Here is a 17,842-nt window from a genome sequence, read left to right as displayed (position 1 = left end):
TGTTCCTCAGCTGATCGTTCTAGTCTTTCGTCGTCGCCGATCAAAATCATAGGATCGGCCTGTCTCGATCGATCCGGGGATATCCCGGTCAGATTTAGGCGACCACGCCAAGACATATTTCCATCCTGCATAAGGGTCTGGTTTCGGGATTCCAATCGGGCTTTTGGCTGTCTATGTTTGGCAATACGAGAAGCGGCCAATATAAACCAGTAGGGTTCATTTCGGAGTAATGTTATTCACGGATCTTTTAGGATTGGCTAAAAATACCCAGGAGACCGGCCTGGTCAAGCTGACCAATATATGAAACAGGTAATCTGCCTGGATATTACAGGGTTGGCCTCTATATTTAAGCTACTATTAGTGAAGTGCACAGCAGAGGGGCTGATGGGTCACCGCCGCCCGCGAGGTTTGGGCCAGGCCTGCTCCATCCTGCGTGGTCAATTGGTTTCCCCTCTCCAGTTGTTTTATCAACATGGTCACCCATCTCGTGGATGGAGTTCGCTGTCCTAAGAAACACCAGACCCTAGGGAGAAGTTGAATCCTCACTAGCCCTATAACATAGATTTACGCTGGCACTGGCAGCGGTCCACCTTTTAAGGCTGCGAAAGTATAATCAAGCCCTTATATCAAATGCTAAATTGAGTTCAGCATTCTACCCCGATCATGAAGAACAGCGTACCTGGCAGTTTAGAAACGGCCCCGATGCGGTTGACATGTCGCTTCTTGACAGAGGCGTCGGCGTTGGTCAGCGTCCCCGTTGGCGTCGACAGATAGATACCACGTCTTGCCTTTCAAACAAACCTGCTATCCATGTACACAACTCGCAATTCTAAGGTTTTGCTCAACGTAGGTATCCCTGCCGGCTCTGCATACCCAGCGATTGAAAACGGTCAAACCGGGCTGCTTCGCTTGGGAATGGACACAGTGCTTGGGAATCAACGTTGGTGTTGCAGAATGATCAAGCTGCATTCATGCTGCGTTGGGCAGCTTTTGGACGCGATGCTGCGAGACGGTCGCACAACAGCTTGTCAATGTCAACGACTCAACAGCTTGACCACGGAGAATCGGGCGCCGCTGTATGCGGTTGTGACAAGGACTATGGATACCCAGATGGTTGAACTCTATGTGGACCGACAGATGGGCTTGATGCTCATTAAACTTTATAAGAAAGAAGGGCGGGTATTCTGTCGAGGCTGAGTGGTAGGTTGATACAGGACTCTGCTTGTGGGACAAGCTTTGGTCAAGTCATCGGGGGAGCACAATGTCATCGCGGGAGAAACCCCCTTCTTCAAGGTCAGTCAAATTGGCTGTCTGCTTCGCCATCATTTGCTTCGTAGTGAGTGCACTTACCCGGAATATCCACCACGCGCCGCTGGTTTTTCATCCAAATCAGCGCAGCTCGTACGACTTCAGTCATCTTCAGGCTGTGTTTCCCAGTTATCCTCGGAGGATGGTTTTTGTATAAGTCAGGGACTTGGAACTCTTATCCTTGCTACTTTTATTGTTGTTGTTCTAGCAGTGAATACATTGTCATATTACCTACTCTAAGCCACGTACTAATTTTCACAAAGTCAACGTAGTTGAAGTGGATAGGGCTATTCTATGCGTCACCTGGGTTATTAGTGAACGTCTTCAAAAGGTCATTTGATTATGATTCTAACAAAGTCAACAGTCTATGAAATGGGGTTCCTTCTGTCTCTTATTACAATCTTGGCACATCATGATGCATATCTCTCCCTGCATATGTCTCATTCATTAAAATCAAACACCCATGACTTCTGTACTCTAATCAGTACTTCTGTACTCTAATCAGTCTCCAAGTCGCTTACTATAACATATAGTAATGGCTTGCTTGTATGAAGGAATAATATAGAGTATTTGTGTATTACTTTACAAAACAAACGGGGTATATGCAATCTGCCAAACCATATCTCCAACGTAAACAGACCAAAACAACTCAAACAATCAAATCCCACGAAGAGCTTTCCCACACTTCCTCAGCTGCTTATAGACAAGCTCCTTGGTCAGATAGTTCTGCGTCTCGTCAACAATCGTGCTGATCTCCCCGACCCCATCCTGCTTAATATCCGCCAACCCATTGGGGACATCAAACCGGAACAGCCGGCCGTCATCATCCAGCTCGCTATGCTCTTGGATAAACTTGTTCATTTCAGCCTCGGTGTTCGCCGCATCACCAGACACCTTCTTCTTCATCCCGAACGAGCCACGTCCCGCCGACCGCTTGATCGACGGCGTACCCGCCCCGATGGAAACCATGCACCGTAGCTGCCGCTCCAGGGTCCCCGACGGCCAGACGCCCTTGGCTTCGATCCAGACCTCGCGGATCGGATTGCCTGCCTCTCTGGTGCTGTCGTGGAATTTGCGATTGCTAGGACCGATGGCCACGGGCTCGAAGAGCCCCGTGTGCGCAAAGGTCGCTTGGGTGGCTTCCCACACCCGCGCGCTCTTGAATAGCTCGTTCGAGCTGTACTTGCTCGGGTAGCTGGTCAGTGACAGCAGCTTTTCGGAGCTGTCGTCAGTGACGCAGACGAATCTGGAGTGATCAAGGTTATGATTAGCTGTGCGACTTCTTCGCCGGGTTTGTGGTTCCGCTTGGTACTAACACCCTGCATGTAATATCGGCGTCTCGCAGCAGCGCATCCTTCTCGTACCCCAGTTCTTTGAGGATGGTCTTGAGCGCGGACTCCAGTCGTCGGCTGTCATATTTCGCCTTCGATCCGAGCCCTGTCCCTAGAGATAGGCGCTTCCGGGTAAAGACGTGCTGCATCAGTCTTTTGTAGGCGTGGATGCACTGGTAAATGTCCATCTTCAGTCGGCCAAGCATGATCGCTATCAACCTAGGAAAGTATCAGTATCATCCAGTCGACAAGATTGTGTGTGGCTTCACCTACCCTCCCGATCCAGTCCCTCCAATCATGTCAAAATAGTCGCATGGTTTGGGCGGATCCTCCGGGTTGATACATTCCATCAAGTGCTTGAGAATATGCAGTGAAGAGAGACCGCGGATGCCACCGCCGTCCAGGCTGAGAAGGCTGAGTGTTCGATCGGCCATTTTGGCTTGCGTGTGGATTCCACTTGATTGCTTAGATACGAGATAGTCTGATCTTATCTGCGATGCAAGACAGCTGCAGGGGCAATCATTTATACTAGTTTGGGTATGAGGAGTAGTGCGGTCTTTGCGACGATGGTATCGACTCTTTGGGCTGGACTAGCGACAGCCCCGCCACGTGTAGAGGCCAGGCACAAATGAGTCAGTTCCTAGTGGTAACTTAGTTCGTTGGGATCTACTAGGTGCTAAGTTAGATCCTCGTCAGTGGCGAGTGTGCAGCTTGGACCGCTAGGAGAACCTCGGCGTGGCTCATAGAACGAAGCGCCCAAGCCGTTCTGCTGTCGATGGAGCGCACATGGGATGATCGGCCAACGTTGAGACGAGCGATGTTCGATGATGATGCCCCGCTCTTTCTGACCGATGAGGCCATTGGAGGACCTGGCAGGTGATTCTCAGGCAATGCGGTTGGACATCATCGGGGAGACACGTAGCGGTCAACAAATCCCGCAGGTAGTGTCTCCGTGCCCAGTCAAACCGCGAGAAAAGTCAAACCTAAAAAAGAAAATAGAGAAAAGAGCGGATTCTGACATTTCGGTCTAGTCAGAATCCAATTGGCGAGTGAGAGAGACAGAAGAAACAACAGGGCGGGAAATCAACATGGTTGATTGGAGATTTTTGCCCTAACTTGATGACCCAAAATAACTCCGACACAGCCACAACTGTCTGATTGGCACATTTTTCCTCCTCGGGTCGCTACATGGAATCATACATGGAGTGACATCATTCTGGCCTGGCAATTGGTTCAAAAGCCTACAATCAAAGAATCGCCTGGAATTGATGATTTGTGACAGCGGAGATGCTGCTGAAGTGGAGTGATTGATGATAAGGTACAGTGTAGATCAGCAGATTGGCTGCATTGCCCATTAAGCCTTCAACGCATCGTGGCCCCAGTTTTTCAGCGATCGATAGCTCCGACTGTTCGTGTCCTGCTTCGCCCTCTCTTCCTGTGCGAGATGTCGCTTACAATATGACACCACTCGTCGCATATGGTCGACGTCCCCGTCCCTATACTCTGACGGGTCCTTGGCCGGGTTATGCTCAAGGATATCGACGATTTTGCGACCGCTGGATATCAACTCAATTCAGTCTTTGCTCGAGAGCAGAACGGGGTGACTAACCTCTCATGACCGATCGTCTCACCAGACTCGTTGCTCCATCCCGAAGACTGCGATTTCTCTTCCTTCAGCCAGTCGCGGAGCTCGTTGGGCGTCATGTTGACGATGTCATTGAATTCCCTGGTCGATTTGTTAGGACTATCATGATGGACACCAGTGGAAAGATCTCACTCAATGACGGTAGATTTGTCCTTGACCATCGTGATGAGATTATGAAACTTGGATGGGATAGGTAGATAAGTGCAAGTTTTATGGGCATACAATATGCATTGAACACAAAAGCTTATATACAAAAGCTCGCATAGGGCTGTGTCCTCATTGTCCTTGACGTCATATTATGAAGGACAAAGTCCCTTCCAGCGATGACGATGTGGGTCGATTGGCACTACGCTCGATGTTCTCGAACCTGTCATTGTCTGGTACAGTGGATGCTGCCGCCATGGCAAAGGTTATTGTTATGACTTCTCTGTTTGCTTGGAGAATCCCAACCTAATTGCTCAGTGCCGCGAAAAGTAACATTGAACTATAGCTTGATGTGCACTTACGAATAGCCACTAGACCAACATAATCCCTATAGCTGGGTCTGCTTTCAAACGCCAGGCAAAGTGGGGTCTAGCTATGGCCTCCCACTCCGCTGCACTGCTCATCGCAAGCGCGGGTCACGTCAGGGAACAACGAATCTTTCTGCATGATCCTCCGGCTAGATATGGCGATGGAGCTTCATGCATTTCCACTGATACGGTTTAGGCTGTTTGTAAAGACTATTCGAGTGTTAATATGTCGCCAGTGAGGGGCTGCGGCACGCAAGCGATGCACAACAGCATAATATATGCAGTTTGCGACACCGTCTATTAAAATTCGAATCATCGCTACTGTGATATCAAATCGTTGACCGCAAGATTCTGCATACCAGGACATTCTTCTTTCCTGTGTCTGTGCCATTCCCCATGTTAAACTCGGTTTCATCTTTTTGATTGTCTCAAGCGCATATTTCACGCCACAATGGCTCGGTATCCTCGCGTAGCGGTGGTGGGCACTGGACCATCAGGCATATCGGCTGTCAAAGCCCTCCATGAAGAAAAGGCCTTCGATACAATCCGCGTGTTCGAGCGCCGGAATAAGCCAGGGGGTGTATGGCATCTTGACCCTATCCCCGACGTCTTTCCTGCCCCGAAAAACCCATACAGCGCCCGGAAACAGATCCCCTCGACGCTGCCACAATTTTCGGCCCCGGGGCCCGAAGACACCACAGCACGCACAGGTGTTTATGAGTCGCTCGACAGCAATGTTGGGATCAAGGCAATGGAGTTTACTCACACGCCCTTCCCGGTCATAAACTCGGCGCTCTCCGTTGAGCGGTATGGACACTCAAATCCGACTCGGCCTTGGCAAGTAGTATCTCGATACCTCGATGACCTTGCCAAAGACTACTTGCATCTAATTTCCTTCAACACAACGGTTGAACGAGTCAAGAAAATCGGCGGAAAGTGGACGGTGACGCTCCGACGCACAGATATGACGCACCATGGCCAGCCAGCCGATTACTGGTGGCAAGAGCACTTCGATGCAGTCATTGTCGCGTCGGGACATTACAACGTCCCTCTAGTTCCGGAGGTGAAGGGCCTGGACGCCGCGTTCAAAGCTCATCCCACCAAGCTCGAGCATGCAAAATCATTCCGCTCTGCAAATGATTACGTCGATAAGAAGGTCGTCGTGGTTGGGGGCAATGTCTCTTCTGCAGACCTGGTCGCCGACCTCCACGCCATCATCAAGGGCCCCCTGTACGTGTCCCAGCGAGGCAGGAACGACGCGTTCCGCTTCGCATGGGACCTTCCCAACGTCGAGCTCAAGCCGACACTCCAATCCATCAAAGCAAGCGACGCAAGTATCAGCGTGACTTTCACCGACAACACCACGGTCGACAACATCGACAAGCTCATCTTTGCAACAGGATACCGCCTATCCTATCCCTTCCTTGACCCCGACCCGGTCACGCCCAACAACCGCGTAGCCGGGTTTTACCAGCACGTCTTCAAAGTCGGCGATCCGTCTCTCGCCCTTGTAGGCCAGGTCCGCGCAGCGATCAGTTTCCGCGTATACGAGTACCAGGCCGTCGCCGTGGCGAGGTATTTTGCAGGCCACAACGCGAAGCCCTTGCCCAGTCCCCAAAAGCAGGATCTCTGGGAATTTGAAAGGCTGAAGTACCGCGGCCCCACAACTGACTTTCACACTCTCAGGCCGGACTTTAAGGAATATTTTGACTTCCTCCGGGATTTGGCTGGTCCCCCTGCTGCTGGAACTGATGGTTACGAACTGCCGTCTTGGGATGATAAGTGGGCGGAGTGGGCGTGGGAGATTCCAATTCTGAAAGAACGGTATTGGAGATCTCGTCACCAGGATAAAACGATTAGCAATGCCGTAAGGGCGAAACTATGATTAGAGCTGTTTCATTTTGCATTATGGAATATAGTACTAGACTTATTGGGAGACAACGCCGTGGTTATTTGATTGATGAGGTCTGTTTTTGTTAGCGAACATACTATATGTAAATCTCAAACTCGTTCAAATATGCTCGAACGGTGATTACTCACAAGATATCTAAATTCTCTGTATGTCCTCTGAAATTGTAAAGAACGGCAGATGAAAGTGATAGACGTCATGACGATTGATTGGCCGGAATTCATATGTGCTTATATAATGTGGTTTTTACCACAGCAACGAAGACGCTAGGCCGTTTCCGGGAAAGCATCAATAAAGCCTCAGGCCCCCGGAGCTGCCAACTTCTCCGGACTTTCTCCTCACGTCGAATCTCTGCCGATCGCAGCTGTCAGGAAAACCGCAATATAACGAGTATAAATCCAGAAACCCACCTTTGAGGGCTTGGGCATCAGCAAACAATGTCTATGCTCTCATCACCCGTCGCCATGGGTGACACGACTCCGCAACAACGGAAATCGAAGCCGACGACGAAGCCACGCCAGACAACGCAACGAAGAGTCTACGGGAAACGGAGAGCGGACGCTGCTAGGGCGGTGTTTGATCAGAGAAGTCCTGCAAAGGAAGTGGAGAAGGCAAAGAAGACCATCGTCCAGGATGCGATCGAAAATATTCAAGTCAAGTTAGCGGAGGTTCAGTTGGACGAGACACCGGTACCGGAGGAGACAATATCAGAGAAGGAGACAGCACTAGAGCAGTGCCTAGAGACAGATGCGACTCCATCTTCCAATAATGAAACACCCGTACAGACCGTCGAAGTGCAAGACAAGCCGATCCCTATCGAATCCTCGCCTCCGAAGACATCCCCTATAACGGCGCCGAAGCGATACGAGAGGATGGTGGAAGTTAGGATTAGCACACGAACGTCCCTCGAGAAAAAATTGGAGTCACAGACGCCGGATCAGCCTACAACAACAAGTGATAAGGAACCCATCGAGAAGACACCGGCGCCGGAGAATGGCCTCGAATCTGCAACAGCAAGTGAGACCCAATCTGCAACGGCAACGGAGAAAAGATCGACGCGGAGAAAGAATATTTCCCCAAGGGTGTCATCTGGCTACGTCATGGATGCAAAAGCGAATGCCTATGTCCAGCCTATTCTAGACGAGGCACTATCCCCGGTCGCGGCAGGGAGCGTCCAGAAGTTCAGTTCGTGGGCAGCTCGTGGCGGAAACATGCTGCAGGTTGTCAAGATTGCGGAGGGCTCATACGGTGAGGTGTATAAGCTTCGTCTGCGCGAAGAGGTCTGCGAGAAGGAGATGTCTAAGTCGAAACTTGCGCGTCTCAGGGCGTATGGCGACGGCGTATTCAAGATTGTTCCTCTGCGTGCAAAGAGCGGCCCGGGATCAAAAAAGCATACCAGTATCAATGAGATCGTCTCGGAAGTGAGGATGCTCAAATACTTGGATCCAATCCCGGGATTTGCTCGCTTCAGGGAGATCCATGTCGTCCAGGGCCGATTTCCCGAATCTTTCCAAAATGCATGGGACTACTATAAAGAGACCAAGGATGACTGTCTCAATCCCAACCCATCAAACAAGAGAGCCTACCCCGATACCCAGTTGTGGGCAATTGTTGAGATGGACGATGCCGGGTGTGAGCTGGAGAAGTTTGCCTGGTCGTCTATCTTCCAAATATACGATATCTTCTGGGGCGTCGCCATGGCCCTTGCCCGTTCTGAAGAATATGCACAATTTGAGGTAAGAGGCTCACATCCTATAACATGAGAATCGAGAGCTGATTTATAATAGCATCGCGATCTCCATCTTGGAAATGTCTGCATTCGGAGTACACGGCCGGACGGCTGTATGGACCCTCCAACATCCACGGATATCATGTCCCGGTCGTCTGCAAGTGGCTTTGGTCTCAGCACCCTAGAAACTACAATCATTGACTACTCGCTCTCACGAGCGGAACTGCGATCCGTTGAATCAGGCGAGATAGTGGATGTTGCCTCGTCGGATCTTGACAAGAAACAGATCTTCGACGCCATCGGCCGTGACGAGGACGAGATTTTGCTGAGAGACACCTACAGACAGTGAGTCGCAATCGTTCACTCCATGCGACCCTATTCTAATATAATAACCAGCATGCGCGCAACTCTCTACACGGGGAATCCCAGCGAGGCCGAGAAGCCGGCTGATGTCCCAGGGATCTGGGCTGATTATGCGCCTCGAACAAATCTCGTCTGGCTTCTATTCCTGCTCAAGTCTCTTCTCAAAAACAAAAAGTCTGAGCCTACGCCGTCAAAACCGGCTAGGCAAGCCCTCGCTCCATGCACCCCCAACAAGACCATCAAACAAGCTGGGAAGTCGGGCAAGAAAGACAGCAAGCCTCAATCTGGCGTCCTCACTGTAGGATCACAGGACAAGGTGGTCTCAAAACTCAAAGACACGCTTGGAAAGAGACTCGATGCTGTTTTGGAGCTCCTGGATCTAAAGCATGGGCATGAAGACATGTGCTGTGCGGCGGATTTAGTCGCCTACGCGATGGACTCGCAGTGGCTAGATGAGAGGGACTTTTTCTAATACTTTGGTTGCATTACAGGGGGGTTGTATTGAGGCGCCTTGCATTTTTTTTTTCTGTTATAGATACACCCGGTCAGCATGGTGTTGGTTATTACTTTGGTCGATGATTTTGTTTGCATATATAGAGCGTGCAGGTGTTGATATATGGGCCTGGTGTTAATTATATGCTTGTTTATTATATTGACATAATCAATACATGCTTCATATTGTCATATAATTTGGTCAGAAATATGGACAAGGTCTCATGATTCTCTGAGATTAACATATTACCAACTCCGGTCTCCCACATTTACAATCATCCTCCTATTCAATCAAGTTCGGCAACATCCCCACCCGGCTCCCCTACCTCCTCAATCCGGGACTCCTTGTTTTCAGCCTCAATCTCCTCAAGCTTCTTCCGGCCCTCTTCAGTAGTCGCGTCAATAACGCCCTCCTCCAGACTAAGCATGCCACTGTTCCCCAGCTTCTCCACCACGTCCTCGGCCTCCTCCACGCGCATCTTGCCCAGGACCTTGTTGACTTCGTCCAAAGACTCCGAGGCCAGGGCTGTTTGCAGGTCCGCGGGGAAGGACTCGTAGATCTTGCGAGCTTCAATCTCGACTGGTTCATTGCTTTGCTCTGCCGGGATGTTGATGGTGATCTTGGTGTTCGGGTCGACGGCGTGCAGCTGGATCTGCTCGACTCCGGCGGGATCGTTGCCGCCCTTTGCAAGCTCGGCGGCGCGGGTCTTGATCTTGTTGTAGGTTTCGTTGACGTCGTTGCGGAATAGCGTTCCGGCTTGGTGGTCCTTGGTGGTGATGCTGGATGTGGGTATTAGTGGATAATTCTCGAATATAGTGTCGAGGTAAATGAGGGTAACATACCGCTTGAAGAACAGACCGATACCGTCACGGCCCAGGGAACGGCAGTATTGCAGCAACAGCCCTTGGTGGACACATTGACGCGCAAAGTCCTCCTTCCCTTCCATCTGAGCGTTGAAGCCCTCTACCAGGAGACCGTCGGTTTCCTTTTCCGCCACGATCGTCGGGTTCTCCGAGATGAACTGGAGCAGGGCGCGGTAGTCGTCGCGGGGGATTTTCGCAAATCGCCTGCCTAGTTCGCTGGCCCGTACACTCTCCATATCTTCCGCGTCGTCATCGTCGGCACCTGGCTTTTGCGACACTTCCTGTGGGGGCGCGTTCGGGTTCAGGAGCTCGACAGACTCCGTCCCCTTAGCCTCCGAGGCCTTGCCTTTCTCTTCTTGGGCCTTAGCAACGTGCGAAGTATCGAATCCCATGTGGAGTCCGTCACTCGTGATCTTGCTCGACTCCTCCTTTTCCAGCTCTGCGAGTCTCTCGTGCAGCTGCTTCTGTAGCCCCTGCACCTTATCCTTGTGGCCCTGGACACCCGTGATATACTCCTGGAAAAGCTTATCACTACTCGGGTCCTTCATCTCCTTCTTAACCTGGTCCACCAGCGCACCCATCATCTGCGAGTATTTCGGCTGTTCCTTCTCGTGGGTATACACGCCTTCCGGGGGCGGTGGGGCTTGGTCCTCCGAGGGGTTGCCCGCAGACTCCATCAAAGCCTGGAAGACTAGCTCCTCCGGGTTACCTGATGACCCCTCATGCTGCCGAAGCGAGGAGAGTAACTTGTCGATGCGCGTGAGAAGCCCGTCATTCACGATGCGCTCGTATTTGAGAGTCTCGATCTCATGGCGACGCTGCTCCCGCTGCTGGTGGATTTGGGACTGTTTGGCACGGATGAAGGACCGTTTGTCGACGTTGGGATGAACCTCGATGTCCGAATCATCGGACAATTCCAAGGCATCCCACTTGCTGTAATCGAGAACCATTGTGGAGGGAGAAAGCCGACACTAAGCAGTGCGTACAGGGTTTGGTGACGCAAGTGGGGGTGGGGCAGAGAGCAAAAGACGATGAGCTCGCAGAAGAGGCGAGGGTCTGGTCGAAGGGGAGTTGTTAATCGAACTGATAGATAGAATACTATATGTAAGACCAGGGGAAAATCTCTCCAGCGACAACGATGTTAAGGGGATGGAGTATCAAGCAAGCTCCATCTCCAGCTTGTCACGATTCTGGATCGTGGAAGATCCCCGGGCGGTGTCTGGCGGCAGAAACGAGCCGATGAGCGTCCGAAACGGATCGAATCATGGGGATTGTCGGCATTCGGTCTGACGCTCTTACTCTTTCCAACCACCGCTAACCTGCTTTCTTCCTAACTCGTCTACCAGCACTCTCGGTCCTTCTATCCCACTGTGGTTGAGACGCTCGTGTCATGGTCATATTCGATCCTTCATAAGCCGACTAAGATATGGCATTGTGCTGTATTCCGTGACATCCGACACATTCGTCCGATTCCCGCATTTTGTTCTTTCCACAATGCGCGGAGTCAGGGTCCTGGCCTCTTGGGCCCCTGGAGTCACTGCCAGACACATTGCGAGCTCAAATGGAAGTATCTTAAACCACGTTCTCTCTCGGTCGTCTCATGCATCGCCCTTTGCGCCCGGTCTTGGTGGTGACTTCACCCGCCGCTTCTCGGGAGCCTCCGGCTCAGTTTCCCGCCATCGCCTGTGTCAGCCGACTGGCCTTCAGTCCTTGCTTTCGGATAGCCCCTTACGATCTGTGTTCCGGTCTCAATTGTCTCTGAATGCTCGCCACTTCACCTCGTCACGATCAAACTTACAAACAACCCCGGGTTCGGAGTCCACGAACGGCCAGAATGGGAAGAACAAGTCTAGCCAGGATATCGACGAGGAGGAGGCCGACAAAGGGTTTGAACTATCGGAAAAGGCAGCACAGGCGGCACAAGTGAATATGCAAGCAAAGCTCGCCAAAGACGGGGCATCTGGGAAAAAATCGGGCTTCAGAGAGATATGGCGGCTGTTGTCCATTGCACGACCCGAGTCAAAGAAGCTCGGTTTCGCGTTCTTGTTTCTGCTGGTCTCGTCATCAATTACCATGTCGATTCCGTTTTCTATTGGAAGGATCATGGATGCGGCTACCAAGTCCACCGAGAATGTTGGGACCGAGGTCTTCGGTTTGAGCCTTCCTATGTTCTACGGCGCTTTGGCCGGCATTCTCGCAGTGGGCGCCGCGGCGAACTACGGTCGAATCATCATCCTTCGGATTGTTGGAGAGCGCATCGTCGCCCGGCTGCGCTCCAAACTCTTCCGTCAGACCTTTATCCAGGATGCGGAGTTCTTCGATGCTAATCGCGTGGGTGACCTGATCTCTCGTCTGAGCTCCGACACGATCATCGTGGGCAAGAGCATCACGCAAAATCTTTCGGATGGACTGCGCGCGGCGGTGAGCGGAGCAGCCGGGTTCGGCTTGATGGCGTACGTTAGTCTCAAGCTGTCCAGCATTCTGGCGTTGCTGCTTCCTCCGATCGGTCTCGGAGCGTTCTTCTACGGAAGAGCGATCCGAAACCTGAGTCGCAAGATTCAACGGAACTTGGGGTCTTTGACCAAGATCGCGGAGGAGCGATTGGGCAATGTGAAAACTAGCCAGTCTTTCGCTGGGGAAGTTTGCGAAGTCAATCGGTACAACACCCAAGTCCGCAAAATTTTCGAGCTCGGCAAGCAGGAATCCCTTATCAGTGCAACCTTCTTTAGCTCGGTATGTACCCCTACGCCGCGAAAAGTGAAAACGACATGGTTCTAATACGTTCTAGACTGGCTTGATGGGAAATATGACGATCTTAGCGCTCCTCTACGTCGGAGGTGGCATGGTCCAATCCGGTGCCATCAGCATCGGAGAGCTCACCTCATTCCTTATGTACACAGCTTATGCCGGCTCCAGCATGTTTGGCCTTTCCAGCTTCTACTCCGAGCTGATGAAGGGCGTTGGTGCCGCCAGCCGGCTATTCGAACTCCAGGATCGCCAGCCGACCATCTCCCCTACTAAGGGTGAAAAGGTTGTGTCTGCTCGTGGTCCCATTCGCTTCGACAACGTGTCTTTCAGTTACCCGACGCGCCCCGCAGTTCCTATCTTCAAGGATTTGAATTTCGAGATCCCGCAAGGGACCAATGTTGCTATTGTTGGGCCGTCCGGAGGCGGCAAATCCACCATCGCTTCTATCCTACTCCGGTTTTACAACCCCACCGCCGGAAAGATCCTTATCGATGGCAAAGACATTGGTAAAATGAATGCCAAGTCGCTCCGGCGGAAGATTGGTGTCGTCTCACAGGAGCCCGTCCTCTTCTCTGGATCCATTGCCGAAAACATTGCCTATGGCAGCCCTCGCGCGACTCGTTCGGAAATCGTCACTGCGGCCCGCAAGGCCAATTGCCAGTTCATCAGTGATTTCGTAAGTTTTATCTGGAGAAGGGAAACTCTATGTCTAGGAATCCTACTAACCCACCTCGCAGCCGGATGGTCTTGACACCCAAGTAGGCGCACGAGGCGCACAGCTGTCGGGCGGGCAGAAGCAACGCATCGCTATTGCCCGTGCTCTCATCAAGGAACCTGACATTCTCATTTTGGACGAAGCGACGTCCGCTCTCGACGCGGAGTCGGAGACGCTGGTCAACAGCGCACTCGCAGCCCTCCTCAGGGGCAACAACACGACGATCAGCATCGCCCATCGCCTGTCGACGATCAAGCGATCCGACACGATTGTCGTCCTAGGTCCGGATGGCAAGGTTGCTGAACATGGAACCTACGAGGAACTGAGCGCCCAACCGGACGGCGCTTTCACGAAGTTGATGGAGTGGCAAATGAGCGGTGGAGAGGATTCGCCCGCGCCGACTGCCTCCATCAGCCCGGCGACACAGGAGAAGCTGGATGGTCTGGCAGAGGAAGAAGTCGAGGATGTGGAGGAGACGAGCAGGAAGACCACCGAATGAGGATGAAGCATACCGGTTTGCACATATATTTCCTCCTTGGGGCTTACCTTCTTTCTTTCTTTTTCTTTCATTGCTGTTATACTATTTTGGTGCTGTAGAGCATTCCCCACTTTGCTTTGTTGAACCCGATGTTATTTCATAGACGGGCTGATCGACATGATGTCACATGTATCTATACCTTCTGTTTTGTATACCTCTTTATCCTACATAGTATATGAATCTCTTTTCATAGAAGTAATATTATTAGTTTTATGCAAGACAGGGAACACCTTTGGCAGAATTCTCTTGGCTGTCAACTTCATTTCTTCAACTCTACACCCCCCTCAAAAGCCGCACCTCCTGCCTGCGCATCCACCTGCATGCTCTCATCCAGCCCACACACGCGGAACAGCATCTGCGGCGTCATCTCCTTGCCAAGGTTCGGGATTCCATCGCGCTTCAGCCTTTCCATAGACTCCTGCATCGCCGCAACCGCAGGGCCCAGCCCAGCGAAGGGGAAGATGATCATCCTAAAGCCCAGTTCGCGGGCCTCCACAGCCGAGATAGACGGCGTAGCCCCATGCTCAACCATATTCAACAAAACCGGCCACGGCGCCAGATCCTGAACAATCTGACGGGCCATATCGCGCGAGGTCACCCCCTCCAGGAAACCGACGTCAGCGCCAGCGTCACGAGCCGCACGCAAGCGCGCCAAACTCTCCTCATACCCATGCACCTGCAGCGCATCCGTCCGCGCGATGATGACAATATCGCTTCCGATTCGAAGCCGCGCCTGCACGGCGGCCCGGATGCGCGTCACGTAGGTGTCCTTGTCGACCAGGATCTTGCCGCCCAGGTGACCGCACCGCTTGGTCTGCACCTGGTCCTCGAGGTGGAAGGCGGCAACCCCGGCGCGCGAGTACTGCTCCGTCGTGCGGGCCACCATGATCGGACCGCCGTAGCCGGTGTCAGCGTCGGCGATGACGGGCGTCGAGGGGGACAGGTTTGCGATCATCTCTGCGTTGGCGCGCATGTCGTTTAGCGTGCAGATGCCTAGGTCGGCTTGGCCGTGTACTGAGGCTGCTGTGCCTGCGCCGGTCTGTTGTGCGTTTGTGAGCTACCTTCTTCTAGTAGTGGCGAGAGGTGAAACGTACCATGTATAGGGCGTCGAAGCCCACGTTGAGGGCGATGCGCGCGGATAACCCATCGTATACGCCTGGGGCGGTGATGAACGATTTGGGGTCTTCGAGGGACCGGCGGAGAGTGGTCGCTGCGGTGATCATAGGCATTGTGTAGGTGGATTGACTCTGACCGGCAAGATGAGGGGTAGAATTAGAAGTAAATATGGTAAATATATAGATCGGTATTTCTATATATTTCTAAGCCGTCTAGCCGTGGTCCGCGGCCGACATCGGGTGGCGATCATTCCTTTTGTATCGCGCATCTGCTTCAACCTGTTATTCAAATGATTGATGTTACTAGAGCAGTGGAGAACTTATGTCATCTTGGTTATTTTACAGGGACTAGTTCATCTAGTGTGTATGAACTGCGCGTGTGAAAAATAAACCCTTGAGTGAAGATTGACGGTTCCAGAGACCCGCCGATCCGGGCAATTTCTCCACCTCCGGCGTCTTCGCCTTCCACTTACTTTCCCATCTTCAATCTTCAACCTTCGATCTTTAATCCTTCCACACGCAGACTTTTGTCCTGTCCTTCGATCTCGTTTCTTCCCCAGAATGATCTCTGGGGTCTGTATATCCTAAAATCGACTTCCTTATCTCTCTTACCCATCATACTCCTCCTCCATGGCCAAATCCGCCGTCGTTCAGGAATACGCCCCTCCGCCCTCCAATACCCTCTCTCTCGACCGCAAAGCCACCCACGAACGCCAATACCATGCGATTTCCCGACCGAAAGGCTATCGCGTCTCGTGGCATGCCAACCCGGCCGTGGAGCTGCACCATTTCGGGCAGTCGCATCCAATGAAGCCGTGGCGCCTCACGCTCACGAAGCAGCTGGTGATGGCGTACGGCATGCACCACGCGATGGATCTGTACTTCGCGCGCGAGGCGACCTACGAGGAGATGGCCGACTTCCACAAGACCGACTACCTAGACTTCCTGCAGCAGGTGCTTCCAGGCGACATGGAGAACGCGGATCAGAGCGAGAACGTCGTGCGGTTCAACTTCGGGGATGACTGTCCCATCTTCGACGGCCTGTACAACTACTGCTCGCTGTACGCGGGCGGCAGCATCGACGCGGCGCGCAAACTGTGCAACAACCAGAGCGAGATCGCAGTCAACTGGTCGGGCGGGTTGCACCACGCGAAGAAGGCCGAGGCCAGCGGGTTCTGCTACGTCAACGACATCGTGCTGGGCACCCTGCAGCTGCTGCGTCTGCACCCGCGCGTCATGTACATCGACATCGACGTGCACCACGGCGACGGCGTCGAGCAAGCCTTCTGGTCGACCGACCGCGTGCTCACCGTCTCCTTCCACAAGTACGACAAGGACAACTTCTTCCCGGGCACGGGCGCCCGCGACAGCACCGGCCCCAGCCACCCGCTCAACCCCGGCGCGCACCACGCGATCAACGTCCCGCTGCACGACGGCATCGACGACGACTCCTACATCCAGCTCTTCCGCGACGTAGTCAGCTCCTGCGTCAACGTCTACCAGCCCGGCGCCATCGTCCTGCAATGCGGCGCCGACTCGCTCGGCTGCGACCGCCTCGGCTGCTTCAATCTCAACGTCTCCGCCCACGGCGCCTGCGTCGCCTACGTCAAGACCTTCAACCTCCCCATGCTCGTCGTCGGCGGCGGCGGCTACACCCCGCGCAACGTGTCGCGCGCCTGGGCCCACGAGACCTCCATCCTCCTCGACGCCCAGAACCTCATCGACCCGCACATACCGGACACCGTCAAATTCCGTAACCATTTTGGCCCGGACTACTCGCTCTTCCCGCCGCTGTCGGAGATGCGCAAGCTCGAGAACAAGAACCCCCGCTCCTACCTCGCCGGCCTGTACGAGTCCGTCACCGAGCAACTCCGCTACATCAAGGGCGCCCCGTCCGTGCAGATGAGCTTCATCCCGCCGGACATTCTGGGACTCCGCGAGGACACCGAGCACGAGATCGAGGAGGAGACCGCCATGCGCGACGAGATGCGCGAGGAGCAGGACGGGAACGGCAGTTTGGCCAAGTTTAGTCGGCGGCGGGAGTTGGAGCGGGCGGCCGGTCAGCGCGATGAGCTGTATGCTTCGTGATTTTTTTCTTCTTCTTCCTTTTTTCGAGTTCAGGTGGAGTTGTATATACATTGGTGAAATTTTGGGCAGGGCGGTATTGGCGTTGTTTGCGGTGGCGTTTATCTATGTGATGTTTTTAGACCTACCTACAATTAGAAAAGAATACGAACATAGCAAGCAACACAAATTTTACGTATACGTATAATGTAGTAAAGCGAAGCACAAAATTCAACAGCTCTCACGGACATGATTTCAATACCTAAATGGTACCTGAAGCCGAAAGTATAGTTACATACCAGGTACATCTACCGTACATACAAACCATAAAAATATTTTTTTTTTAATTTCTTGGGGAAAAAAACAGTGAGAAGATAATAAATCCCAATTGTCGAGCAGAACCACAAGTACAGGAGCAGTAACTCAGCGGTAGAGTGGTAGATTGCAATGGTGTAACAACTAGCAATTATCTATAGGTCCCGTGTTCGATCCACGGCTGTTCCTTTTTT

General features: G+C 52.6%; 8 protein-coding genes and 1 non-coding gene across 9 annotated transcripts; 5 read left to right on the top strand and 4 right to left on the bottom strand.

Moving 5' to 3' along the window:
• Positions 1–1,848: 1,848 nt before the first annotated feature.
• Positions 1,849–3,655, bottom strand: BDW47DRAFT_105960 (uncharacterized protein). Its single transcript, XM_024812672.1, has 3 exons — positions 2,913–3,655; positions 2,625–2,858; positions 1,849–2,554 (listed from the first exon to the last, which is right to left on the bottom strand). The coding sequence occupies exons 1-3, from the start codon at positions 3,071–3,073 to the stop codon at positions 1,966–1,968; spliced, it is 984 nt and encodes a 327-aa protein (XP_024671878.1). The 5' UTR covers positions 3,074–3,655; the 3' UTR covers positions 1,849–1,965.
• Positions 3,656–3,993: 338 nt separating this feature from the next.
• On the bottom strand, positions 3,994–4,445 carry BDW47DRAFT_125857 (DUF3140 domain-containing protein; the record flags this gene model as incomplete). The annotated part of the gene is made up of 3 exons (XM_024816454.1): positions 3,994–4,195; positions 4,249–4,365; positions 4,417–4,445. 3 exons carry the CDS (start codon positions 4,443–4,445, stop codon positions 3,994–3,996), a joined length of 348 nt encoding a protein of 115 aa, XP_024671877.1.
• Positions 4,446–4,529: 84 nt separating this feature from the next.
• On the top strand, positions 4,530–6,681 carry BDW47DRAFT_131759 (putative dimethylaniline monooxygenase; the record flags this gene model as incomplete). The annotated part of the gene is made up of 1 exon (XM_024817388.1): positions 4,530–6,681. The coding sequence occupies exon 1, from the start codon at positions 5,248–5,250 to the stop codon at positions 6,679–6,681; it is 1,434 nt and encodes a 477-aa protein (XP_024671876.1). The 5' UTR covers positions 4,530–5,247.
• Positions 6,682–7,104: 423 nt separating this feature from the next.
• BDW47DRAFT_32225 (uncharacterized protein) lies at positions 7,105–9,410 on the top strand. Its single transcript, XM_024818749.1, has 3 exons — positions 7,105–8,441; positions 8,493–8,779; positions 8,831–9,410. Exons 1-3 carry the CDS (start codon positions 7,143–7,145, stop codon positions 9,267–9,269), a joined length of 2,025 nt encoding a protein of 674 aa, XP_024671875.1. The 5' UTR covers positions 7,105–7,142; the 3' UTR covers positions 9,270–9,410.
• A 46-nt stretch (positions 9,411–9,456) lies between these two features.
• On the bottom strand, positions 9,457–11,293 carry BDW47DRAFT_32224 (Hsp90 co-chaperone CDC37). The gene is made up of 2 exons (XM_024818748.1): positions 10,133–11,293; positions 9,457–10,069 (listed from the first exon to the last, which is right to left on the bottom strand). Exons 1-2 carry the CDS (start codon positions 11,101–11,103, stop codon positions 9,577–9,579), a joined length of 1,464 nt encoding a protein of 487 aa, XP_024671874.1. The 5' UTR covers positions 11,104–11,293; the 3' UTR covers positions 9,457–9,576.
• Positions 11,294–11,462: 169 nt separating this feature from the next.
• mdr2 (ATP-binding cassette permease mdr2) lies at positions 11,463–14,374 on the top strand. The gene is made up of 3 exons (XM_024812671.1): positions 11,463–12,886; positions 12,942–13,577; positions 13,639–14,374. The coding sequence occupies exons 1-3, from the start codon at positions 11,648–11,650 to the stop codon at positions 14,113–14,115; spliced, it is 2,352 nt and encodes a 783-aa protein (XP_024671873.1). The 5' UTR covers positions 11,463–11,647; the 3' UTR covers positions 14,116–14,374.
• BDW47DRAFT_32217 (isocitrate lyase/PEP mutase family protein) lies at positions 14,300–15,591 on the bottom strand. The gene is made up of 2 exons (XM_024818747.1): positions 15,249–15,591; positions 14,300–15,193 (listed from the first exon to the last, which is right to left on the bottom strand). The coding sequence occupies exons 1-2, from the start codon at positions 15,381–15,383 to the stop codon at positions 14,414–14,416; spliced, it is 915 nt and encodes a 304-aa protein (XP_024671872.1). The 5' UTR covers positions 15,384–15,591; the 3' UTR covers positions 14,300–14,413.
• Positions 15,592–15,600: 9 nt separating this feature from the next.
• On the top strand, positions 15,601–17,523 carry hosA (histone deacetylase HOS2). Its single transcript, XM_024812670.1, has 2 exons — positions 15,601–15,633; positions 15,688–17,523. The coding sequence occupies exon 2, from the start codon at positions 15,900–15,902 to the stop codon at positions 17,355–17,357; it is 1,458 nt and encodes a 485-aa protein (XP_024671871.1). The 5' UTR covers positions 15,601–15,633; positions 15,688–15,899; the 3' UTR covers positions 17,358–17,523.
• Positions 17,524–17,745: 222 nt separating this feature from the next.
• On the top strand, positions 17,746–17,837 carry BDW47DRAFT_t86. The gene has a single exon. It is a non-coding gene; the product is annotated as a tRNA-Cys (tRNA).
• Positions 17,838–17,842: the final 5 nt, after the last annotated feature.

Source organism: Aspergillus candidus (assembly GCF_002847045.1).
Source record: "Aspergillus candidus strain CBS 102.13 unplaced genomic scaffold BDW47scaffold_23, whole genome shotgun sequence".
Lineage (NCBI taxonomy): Eukaryota > Fungi > Ascomycota > Eurotiomycetes > Eurotiales > Aspergillaceae > Aspergillus > Aspergillus candidus.
The sequence above is the reverse complement of the archived record's forward strand: the minus strand, read 5'-3'. Positions and strand labels throughout refer to the sequence as shown.

Coding starts and splice junctions, on each gene's coding strand:
- BDW47DRAFT_105960 (XM_024812672.1), bottom strand. CDS start 3,073: ATGGCCGATCGAACACTCAGCCTTCTCAGCCTGGACGGCGGTGGCATC. Junction 2,859..2,912: donor GGAGGGACTGGATCGGGAGG/GTAGGTGAAGCC, acceptor ATACTTTCCTAG/GTTGATAGCGATCATGCTTG. Junction 2,555..2,624: donor GCCGATATTACATGCAGGGT/GTTAGTACCAAG, acceptor TGATCACTCCAG/ATTCGTCTGCGTCACTGACG.
- BDW47DRAFT_32225 (XM_024818749.1), top strand. CDS start 7,143: ATGTCTATGCTCTCATCACCCGTCGCCATGGGTGACACGACTCCGCAA. Junction 8,442..8,492: donor AAGAATATGCACAATTTGAG/GTAAGAGGCTCA, acceptor GATTTATAATAG/CATCGCGATCTCCATCTTGG. Junction 8,780..8,830: donor CTGAGAGACACCTACAGACA/GTGAGTCGCAAT, acceptor TATAATAACCAG/CATGCGCGCAACTCTCTACA.
- BDW47DRAFT_32224 (XM_024818748.1), bottom strand. CDS start 11,103: ATGGTTCTCGATTACAGCAAGTGGGATGCCTTGGAATTGTCCGATGAT. Junction 10,070..10,132: donor ATCGGTCTGTTCTTCAAGCG/GTATGTTACCCT, acceptor ACCCACATCCAG/CATCACCACCAAGGACCACC.
- mdr2 (XM_024812671.1), top strand. CDS start 11,648: ATGCGCGGAGTCAGGGTCCTGGCCTCTTGGGCCCCTGGAGTCACTGCC. Junction 12,887..12,941: donor GTGCAACCTTCTTTAGCTCG/GTATGTACCCCT, acceptor AATACGTTCTAG/ACTGGCTTGATGGGAAATAT. Junction 13,578..13,638: donor GCCAGTTCATCAGTGATTTC/GTAAGTTTTATC, acceptor CCCACCTCGCAG/CCGGATGGTCTTGACACCCA.
- BDW47DRAFT_32217 (XM_024818747.1), bottom strand. CDS start 15,383: ATGCCTATGATCACCGCAGCGACCACTCTCCGCCGGTCCCTCGAAGAC. Junction 15,194..15,248: donor GCTTCGACGCCCTATACATG/GTACGTTTCACC, acceptor AACGCACAACAG/ACCGGCGCAGGCACAGCAGC.
- hosA (XM_024812670.1), top strand. CDS start 15,900: ATGGCCAAATCCGCCGTCGTTCAGGAATACGCCCCTCCGCCCTCCAAT.